Source organism: Solanum stenotomum, chromosome 6 (genome assembly GCF_019186545.1).
Source record: "Solanum stenotomum isolate F172 chromosome 6, ASM1918654v1, whole genome shotgun sequence".
NCBI lineage: Eukaryota > Viridiplantae > Streptophyta > Magnoliopsida > Solanales > Solanaceae > Solanum > Solanum stenotomum.
Window position 1 is genome coordinate 26662520 of NC_064287.1, and position 10609 is coordinate 26673128.

The 10609-nt window shown below is 32.9% G+C and overlaps 2 protein-coding genes and 1 long non-coding RNA gene across 3 annotated transcripts in view; all 3 read left to right on the forward strand.

Annotated features, from left to right (window-relative positions):
- Nucleotides 1-4355: 4355 nt before the first annotated feature.
- On the forward strand, nucleotides 4356-7547 carry LOC125867988 (uncharacterized). Its single transcript, XM_049548584.1, has 4 exons — nucleotides 4356-4433; nucleotides 4831-5076; nucleotides 6818-6940; nucleotides 7352-7547. Exons 1-4 carry the CDS (start codon nucleotides 4371-4373, stop codon nucleotides 7412-7414), a joined length of 495 nt encoding a protein of 164 aa, XP_049404541.1. The 5' UTR covers nucleotides 4356-4370; the 3' UTR covers nucleotides 7415-7547.
- Nucleotides 7548-7549: 2 nt separating this feature from the next.
- LOC125867989 (uncharacterized) lies at nucleotides 7550-9683 on the forward strand. The gene is made up of 4 exons (XR_007446694.1): nucleotides 7550-7595; nucleotides 9162-9371; nucleotides 9434-9526; nucleotides 9600-9683. It is a non-coding gene; the product is annotated as an uncharacterized LOC125867989 (long non-coding RNA).
- Nucleotides 9684-9823: 140 nt separating this feature from the next.
- Nucleotides 9824-10609, forward strand: part of LOC125868200 (uncharacterized) — a 3404-nt gene continuing 2618 nt past the window's right edge. The window contains exons 1-2 of the mRNA XM_049548827.1: nucleotides 9824-10223; nucleotides 10333-10357. Of these exons, the coding sequence (XP_049404784.1) occupies nucleotides 9862-10223; nucleotides 10333-10351 (381 nt within the window). The 5' untranslated portion in view covers nucleotides 9824-9861 and the 3' untranslated portion in view covers nucleotides 10352-10357. The remainder of the gene's footprint in view (nucleotides 10224-10332; nucleotides 10358-10609) is intronic.

Here is a 10609-nt window from a genome sequence, read left to right on the forward strand (position 1 = left end):
TAGCAACTATAGAAAACTCATGTGTGTTCGATATTGTCTGTTTTCTCCATAGCTTCAGTCGTAGGGAAGCCTATGGTTGTTGATAAAGCAACTAAGGATCAAACTCGGCCAAATGTTGCTCAAGGTAAAAGTAAAGGTGAATTTATTAGATGATTTCCCCGAAGGAAATAAGTTATCTTGTAGATATATTAAAACTGGGAAACTCACAATAGTTTGGAAAACAATTCACTATGACTTTTGCCGAAGTATTGTATTGAATGAAAATTTTAAGAACATTCTCTAGATAATTTTCATGCTATGGAACAGAGAGAATAGAAGACGTGATAACCAAGTGCAAGGTGATGCAAGGGAAACACTTACTAAAAAAGAGGTACTAATGGTTCTAACAATGAAAAAGAGAATTCAAAATGGAATTCTAAAACAGAAAAAAGAGGATGTTGTGTCGCAAGTCAATAATTTGGAGCATCAATCAATTACTCTCGTGGTTGCAAAGCAATGTGTCATGGCTGGAGCTTTAGATGATTATCAGGATAGTGTTCATATTATTGATCCAGCCATGATTATATTGCCGAAACTCGATAAATCTGGACAGCAATAATGTGCAACTGAATCTGTGAAAAATAGTGTCGTTGCTGGTCCTAAAGAAGCTGATGAAGGTATGAAAAATGCAACTAAGCATGTTATTTCTGTGAAGCAATTCTTTGATGAACAAGGAAATAACAACATTGCAGTATTTTAGTGATGAGTGGATTGTGGCCTCTCAGAAAAACTGGTGGTTCTAAGTCTCCAAACAACCAGTTGCACCATCAAAACAATGCACATGTTTGTTTTGATGGAAGTAACTGTGTAGATGAAGGTACATAGTTTAATGTGTTGCGAGATGAAAATTTTGGACGACAATTGATAGAGAATGAAGCAGGAGAAACGAATGTAGACCAGGTAGTTGGCAAAGATGCCCAGGAAAAATGCACTTCCTCAAATATTTCTCCATATGTAACGATAAGCAGGGAATAAATTACTTCGGATCATTCTACACCATCTTTGATTGACGTGAGTAATTCTAAACAAATTTGAAATGAATCAAGTGTTGCTGAAGTGTGGAATTTTAAACAGCTCACAACAGAATGAAAAAGATTTGAAGATGCTACTATCGAGAAGGAGCAAAATCTGAATGAGAGGCAACTGGCAGCCGCTAAGGATAATGTTAAAAAAAACTGTTTTTCGGCACTTGTGGCTGCTATTTTTTATTTTTTTTTTGAAATAGAAAATCTCAAGGCTAGAAAATGTTCAAAGGTGCAATGACAAACAGACCAAGAAAACTAACAGAAGTTCTTCTCACTCAGCTCGGGGACAGCGTATTGTGGCTGGAATCCATGGTTTTTAATCAACCAAGTCTCCAACCTACGGACTGCCTCTATACCATCAAAGACCTCACCCCTCAAAATAGGTCCAGGATCGTAGTAGACACCAACAGCGGAGTATATTGAATGTACATCATGGGGTATATTTCAAGAGGTTGAATTAAGTTACTACTACAATTTATACCATCAAAGAAGTAATATTTTACATTTCAATGGCTAACAACGTTCAGCCTCGCAAACAAACACCAAGAAAAAAACCCACACTTGCAACCTTTGCTTTATTATTTGCTGCTGAAAGTTTAGACCCATTACCTGTCCTGCCTCATTAAATTATTTAATAGATTTTCATCCCGCCCCCACCCTGCCCTATTTTCATCCCTACTTACAGCAAATCACTTCATAAATCAAAACTCAGTATTCTATTGAATATAGAGGAAAAGTACAACAAAGTTTAAGGAGAGAACTAAATTGAAGTAAACGAGAGAGTTACCGGAGAGAATTGATGGTGACAAACCAAGAAGGCGAAGAGAAAAGATGCAGCGTCTAAGGATGTCAGCTCCGGCGTCTTAGGATGTCAGCTGCGGCGGCGTTTCTGAGAGAAAAACAAGAGACCACGCACAAACCCTTAATTAATGAAAGGGGTAGCCTTTTTTCTTTCAGAGAAGATTAAAATAATTTTTTTATGGTATCAGTTTTAATAAGAACCTAATTGTAACTAATGTTATGTGGAAACAAAATGCTAATCACATTAAAATTTGCTTATTCGTTTATGTTATGGACACACAAATAAATTAGGTATTTATAATTCAATTTGATTTATTTTTTAATTTAAAAATAAACTTTATTTATTACATCTGAATTTTGTTATTTTAGTTTATTTTGGTCTTTTGAGATCTTTTTACTACACATAAAATTCAAATTTAGTCAATTCACTTTATTTTGGTCTTTTAAATCCTTTTGAAGATGTCATTAATAAACTTTATTTTGGTTGTTGCTATTTTTTCTATTTTGTGAATACTAAATATTCGTATTATAATGTCAATTTAGAGTACATTATAAACTTAAAATCGATACTAGCTTTATTATTTTGGCAAGTCATATGTTTTTTCATACTAGTTCTCAGACACGTGCATTGTATGTGTATTTTATGCTAATTAGTATAATCTTTTTAAAATAATAGAGCAGGAAATAAAGAGATTGACCAGATGCGAGAATTCGAAAAAATGACCAAACAAAATAAGTCAGATAATATAAAACAAAGTCTCAAGATTGAAAACGCAAGCAATGAACAACAAAGAACAAAAGAGAACAAAAATTATTAAGTGTAGAACAAAGGTCAAAGAAATTAGTATAAAAAGAATATACCTTTGTTGAGAAAGTGCTAAGAATACACCAAATATTGAGTATTTAAAAAAAAAACAAAGTATATAATAATTTGACAATAGCCCAAAGTCATTGAGCTTCCTAGATCAAAGTGATTAGATGAATCCAAAAAGATCATTGATCCCAACTATTGGAACTTTCACCACATCTCCGTTACCCAGGTCCACATAAAAAAATATTTTAAAGAGAAAAAATCATGGCGTTAGTGATGAATGAAAATATTATCATTGATGTTCGAGAGATGATTGGTGTAATTCATGCTAGTGCCAAAGTTAACAACAAGAAATGTATAAAATCATAAGCTCTACGATATAGGTGCTCTGTTGCATTACCAAGATTGAAGAAAGATCCATCATACTACAATTAGAAAGTTTTGAACAATTTAAAATTCCCACCTTGCTGAAGAAAACATCAAACATGTTAAAGGTAGATGACGTCCCTTAACACATCAAGCATATTTAATCCAAAATTCTAAATTTAATTTTGAATATAGATGGATGGTAACCTATTAGAATCCTTGCAACTAAACTAAACGGTCATGAAAAGTACTTGAGAAGCAAGATAATAGTTAATTTAATTAACCAATTCCCACAAACTTTATCCTATTATAATTAAATTTGTACGTAGTTATACAATTTGACCTATTTGTTTGGTTAAATTTCTCTACATTAGCTACAAACAAACTTGTCGTTACAACTAATATAATACATAATTTTACTTGAATTACATACCATACTAGTGATTACATTATACCTTACTTATTCTACGTTGTTTTCATATGGAAACATTTATTTATAACTATTGATCATAGTTGATTGACCTTAACTCATCAAAATACCACCCTTTCAGGCATTTTGAATAATAGTTTCATGATGAAAAGTACTCCCATTTTGTGTTAGCGGCCAATTTGGCTAGATCGCATAGTTACATTAATATTTTTTTTCATTTTGTCTTTACTTGTATATCCTATTTTATTCTTCACCCTAACTTTTTATAGATGCTCTACCCCGTACTCTATTTTTCTTGTAGGGTTATCATTCAAATTGTTGATATGTGACATTATGTAACGACGAAAAATAATACAATCCAAATGTTGTATTCATTAAAATAATACAGTACGATACATAACATACATAATGAAACAATACTTAACAAATGTCAATTAAATAATATACAAAACCGCATCAACAACAAAATAAAAACTAATTATTAAAAAGCAAATTCCAAAATCAGAAGTTAGAACACTAATTACCAAAATCAAAATAAATTACTATTATACGGAAGACTCATAAAAGGAGATACACACACCAAACATTGGTAATTAGTGAACTTCTCCTACATTTTAATTTGGGCTTGAAATCTTATTTAGTTAAGAAGCAAATGGTCTGGCCCAAACCCGGACCAGGCCCAAGCATTTGTATGCTATCTAATTAGGAAAGTAAGTAATTTTTCTTTCTACAAAGAAACACCAAAAATCTTCGATTCTCTCGTCTTCTCCTCCTTAAGCTCCCAGCTAATCTACTGATAATGCTCCCTGAGCTCTCTCCGATGAGCCACTGTCTCTACTTCCTCAGATGAGCCACTGTCTCTACTGCCTCAGATGAGCCACTGTCTCTACTTCCTCAGATGAGCTTCCAATTTCTTCATGCAGCTAAGTTTCTAGCTTTACAGATGTGCTCAATGTTACATGTATGATATCCACTTCCTTCATCTATTATGATCTATACTTTTGTATTGTTTCATTCACAGCTTAGTGTTGGATATTGTAAATTTGACCAGATTTATTTCATTATTCAAATTAGTGTTATGCTAATTTTGGGGGCCAATTTTAGCTAGACAACACAAAGATTGATGTGCACTCAAACAGACAAGAAAGAGTATTATCATTCTTAGGCGACCTTTTTTTTCTCTAAAAATGGCTTTTAATTTTTTATCTTATTTCAAAAGTTCATTTTCGAGTTTCGACACTATGTACGAAATTAGGCTCATTTTGGAATTGATTTATCTGGATGCTTAGTTATGTACATTTATACCCTTTTGAAATATATTAAAATAATTATTAATGTTAATAATATACAAAACTCAGGTTGGTCGAGCACTTCTCCACTTCCTAAGTTTCAGGGTTAATGGGTTAATTGGAGGCACAACTTCCTTCACTTCTTCAAATTTGCCCACCAAAGAAAGTACAGAAAGCCAAAAAATGGAGAAAGAAACTGTCTTTTGGCGCTTAATTTTTTTAGGTTTTTGGCTCCAAAATAATTTCAGAATAACCACTATATATTTGAGAAGTTTCATTGCAAAAAGAATATCTGAACCTGGACAAGAAGACCAGGTATGTTTCAGTCTTCCCACTTTATGTTTGAACAAAATTAAACAGATCGTTATGTGCAGTAATCATATATTGAATGATTTGTTCATTGATTCTTTGTGGCACCTCCATTGACCTTGCTTTATTTTTGTCTCATAAGATCATTTAGAAGAATACTCGAATTTACTGTGTAGATTACAGTTTCAAGTGGTGTGCATATTTACAATTGGTGTGTGACACACACTAGTGAAGTATAACACTATTCAAGCTTCTATTTAAACAACTTCTCATTTGTTTTGTCGTATATTGATGTTCTCCCCTCAAATTTCTAGGGAAGAGAGGATGGATTGTGAAAACAAGTATTTAAAGTCTGTCACATTATGCTTCTGGAACTTGACACTTAGAATTAAGATAGGGTAATGGAACTTTCTATCAAGATGAACCAAACCAAAATATTTATAGATGAATATTATGTAGGGCAATTTGTTCTTGGTTAAGAAAATTTTATTTACACCAAAGTGGGAACTACAAAATAAAACAGGACTAACCCCTGTTTCTCATAAGTTTCAGTTGACAAAAAATAATAATACAATTTGAAGTACCAACTTCACTTCTGTCTATCTATTACAAGTGATGTCAATACTATCCTACGACATTTTAGCTAATCAATTTGGTATAACATTTGAGCTCCAATCCTTCCAGTTCTTGCGGCTTCTTTTGGTGGTAACCTCGAGGCATATGGTTGAGCACACCTAGAACAGACTACCATGACTTCAGGAACCTCCCCCTTATGGACAACTATTTCTCTTGCCACCCTAGTCTCCTGGTAGTGAGTGGCCTCCCTGGAATCTTTTCATGTTCTTTTCCCTCCATATTAGTGATACTACCATAGAAAATAGGCAGCCAATGATGCTTCACTTTCTTGAGTCTTTTCTTTTTCCATTTTATGCTCAAGTGACCTCTCCCTTCCCGCTTCCGATCAATCTAGGTTCACCTATCTAGCACAACATTCTGGATCACAACTTCTGGGTAACGTTGCATTCAAAGAAAATGTGGTCAATGGTTTCTTCAGTAGTATCACAGAAAATACAAGGAGAAACAAATATCCCAAATTTCAGCAGTCTTTCTAAAATGGCTAATCTTTTTTGCAAGGCCAACCAAAGACAAAACTTATGTTAAGGATGAACATTGAGATGAACTATGAGGCTTTCCCATGGAACTTTTGGGTGCTATGGAATCATGGCTACATATATTTTCTTGATAAGGAACTTACCCATAAACACCATACTGTCTAGTCTCTTCACTAGGCTTTCTTGCCATCAATGTAGAATTATTTGGGATATGACACACCTCAATAGAATATGTCTTCATATAGTAATTTTTGAAATCAATAGGCATTTCTTCACGAGGCTCAATATTTATCAGATCCACAACCTTTTCTTAACACTTCAACTTATCTAAGTTTTCTGAAAAGTTTTTGCCTTGAAATTTGGACATTTCCTGCGTATATCTATCATTGATATGTTATACTGGTTCTTTAATTTGCTAGTGATGATTCAATAGTTCAATTAATATTTGGACAAGAAGATAAAAAAAACTTGTATTAATAAATAATGTGTGTGAGACTTTCCAGTTTGATAGTTTATGTTCTTTTTAGATTTTTTGTTAGTTGTCAATAGTTGGTGCTTGTGTATAACTATTTTTGTTCAACCAATTGATTTTATATCTTATGAACATACTAAATTTACATATTGTGTTTTGGTAGAGTTCTGTAAATCAATGGCACCGGGTGGACGTGTCTTTAGACAAACTACACTTACAGGGGAAACGACTCAAGATACTCAATCAATGGATGACTCAAATAACCTTACTCATGTTGTTAATACAGGTAATGTTTTATGATATTGATTACAATTAAATTATTTCGTTATTGGCCAAGTTGGAATCGAAAATGTTACCTATTGAAACTTCTATTAAAGTTAAACTTCTAAGAAAAGATATGGACATTAGCTTAGTATCTAAGGATGGTGAGAATGATGTTGGGAAAATGAAGTAGTAGGATAAATGAAATTGATTTTGTTCACTCTAGTGAAAGTTATTCAATCTCGGATGATGTGTGAATTTGTGGATTTAACTCATGTAGTTATATTTACATTTTATAAGAACTGCTTCATGATATCACTCATAATCACACATGTCTTTTTCTTAACATGAAAGTCTTCATCTTGTGCCTTACTGCCATATGTACTATTTCTTTTTAGATTTTAGGTGGTGTTTCGAACTGACTCTTTTTCATCAGATGATTTCACTAGACTTAAGAAAGGTCGTGGAAAAACTAGAGGGAAAGGTCTTGAAAAAATGAAGAAGACTTTGGGAAGCAAGATGAAAATAGAAATTCTACTGGGCAAAGGAAGGCCAACTAAACCAGATCAATCAGCAAAGCTATCCAATGAGTTGGGGATAATTGCTCGAAACTTTCTATTGCTTCCAAACAAGTGGAACTCACAAGAGAGGACAAAGATGCAGCACTAATTAGATGTCATGTAAGAATTATGTACTCTAGTAAATTTATTACATGGTAGTGATTATACTAAGGCCTTTTCGGATACTTCTATTACTCATCCATCTGTTTTTTTGGGGAAAATCTATGATTATATCTATCTCTGTTGATATCTAGTAGTAGTTCACCATTGATCTCTTTCTCTTTATTCTGTGAGATTCATATTTTCTTTTAAATTTAAAAGAATAAGAATCTTATTACCAATAGTTAATAAACTAGAAAACAAACAACTAGTACATCAGCTCAACTACTTGCTACTAAAACAACAACTAGGGGCATACATTCATCTCTTCAAGCTAATTCCTTCCTAAACTATTTCTCAGGGATCCTCTAAATAAACTAGAAAAAAAGAAAACTAGTACATCAGCTCAACTAATTGCTACGAAAACAACAACTAGGGGCATACAGATTGCTACTAAAACAAACAACTAGTACATCAGCTCAACTAATTGCTAGTAAAACAACAACCAGGGGTATACATTCATCTCTTCAAGCTTCCTTCCTAAACTATTTCTCAGGGATCCTCTAAAGAAGATAGAAACTTGTGGATCAGTATTTTCAACATGAATGTAAGCTTATGCTGCCAGGGACATTTTGTAAACTACTACAACAAACTTTTGCCTTTAGCTTGTTCCTACTCCAATTTTTCAGCCCATTTAAATGCTTTTCTAGGTACTCCTTGTTAGTGTAAAAGTTTACTTCATATGGATCTAGAGTACTCACATAATGAACTATAATTATTATTATCTTTTGATAAAGTAAGAGATTGTATAAATGATATCAAGAAGATGCTTGTAAATCAGTAGTTTCTAAAGAGGATGGAAATTTATGGATCAGTGTTTTCAACTTGGATCACAAATTTATTCATCTTAATCGCAATATTTTAAGCTTATGCTACCAAGGACATTCTGTAAACTACAGTAACAGAGCTTTTGCCTTTAGCTTATGCCTACTGCAACTGTTCATCCCATTTAAATGCTTTTTAGGTACTCCTTGTAAGTGTAAAAGCTTACTCCATATGACTCTAGAATACTCACATATGGACTGTAATTATTATTATTTTTTGATAAAGTAAGAGATCATATAAATGATATCAAGAAGATGCTTGTGGATCAGTAGTTTCTAAAGAAAATAGAAACTTGTGGATCAATATTTTCAGCCTGGATCATAATTTTATACATCTCAATCAAAATATTGTAAGCTTATGCGGACAAGGACATTCTGTAAACTAAAGCAGTAGAGCTTTTGCCTTTAGCTTGTGCCTACTCCAACTCTTCTGCCCATTTAAATGATTTTCTAGGTTCTCCTTGTTAGTGTAAAAGCTTACTCCATATGGCTCTAGAGTACTCACATATGAACTATAATTATTATTACTTTTTGATAAACTAAGAGATTGTATAAATGTTACCAAGAAGATGCAGCTTAGATAGTTAAAAAAACAGTGAGATTGAAGTTAATTATGATGCTAGGAGATGTGATGATTTTTATTTTAATATAACAGGGATTTTGATCATTTTTTTGTGTCTTCAAAACTTATTTGATTTTTTAGGAGAGGTTTGAGATTAATTTGGATGAGCATTACGTGAAAGATAGTTGCGAGGATATCCTGAAAAATAGAAGCAGGTAGTGGCGTTACAAGTTAAAACAACTATTTGAAAGTGCACACTCCGAGGAAGAAGCTCGTAAAATTGAAGTGCCAGAGTTGACCCCCGAAAATTGGAATAGGCTTTGTGACATGTGGATCAATCCACATCATAAGGTAATTTAGATTCATTTTATTGTCTTTGTTATTAAAGTTACAATATTTCTATTTTTTTTTAGAAACGATGCGACATAAACAAGGTCAATAGAACTAAGCTTAAATCTAATCATTTCATGGGGTCAAAAGCGTTTGTAGCGGCTCGTGCTGAAATGGTAAGTTATACCCTTTTTATTCTTTTAACTAGTAAAAATTTAGTACTATTTCAGTTATTTTCTTATTATATAGGGTGGGACTAAACCTGAAGGAGTAGAGCCTGATAGAATCGATTTTTACAAGCATACTCATTACACGAGTGAAAAAGGATGGTCTTCTCTACAGGCTGAGACTCATTATGTAAGAAAATTAATATTTATACTTCATATACACACTTCATTTGTCTGATTAATATTCTTCTGAAGTTGTTCCTTTTCCTTTAAATAGTATTCATATTTTTATGTAGAAAAACATGATTGATTTGAAAGATATATATACTTCGGGAGATTCTTCCATGACTATTGATGAAATTGTGGATACTGTTCTTGGTACAAAGTCGGGATATATAAAAGGCCTTGGTTATGGTCCAAAACCTAATACTACAAGAGCTACACAAAGGAGAACGGCAGAGTTAGAAGACTCTCTCAAAAAGGCGAAACAAGAAGCTGCTAGTGCCCAACATGACTTACAGAAACGATTAAATGCAGCTGAAACTGAGGTAGAAAACCAACAGTCGCAGATACTAGACCAGCAATCTCAGATTCAAGACCAACAGTCACAAATAAAAGCACTAAATTCTCAGTTGGACACTGTAGTAGCATGCCAAGAAGACATATTTAGAAAGATACAACTCTTTGCTCGCTCATCGCCATCAAGGTTAGAAGTGATGCAAACTTATATGAGATTTTCTATTTGATTTTTTTAATAAATATATAAATATGTAACATTTAGTATCTAACTTTGCATAGAATTTTTTATGATGCAGCGCTCCATCAGAAGGCTGACTTAAGGTATATTTCTATTTTTATTTTGCTAACTCAAACTTCATGTTTAATAAGTTGTAGTCTATACAAATTCATTTCATTATGATGTACAAGTTAATACCTTACCTAAAACAGATCAATATTAATCATGCCCAATACTTTAAATTTCAGTTGCTTCTAATGTTACTGGAAAAAGTGTAGAAAATGATATAGTACATTATAAAGGGAAGCATTGCTAGTAGCTAGAGATTAAGAGGAGATTTCCTTCTTATTACAAAA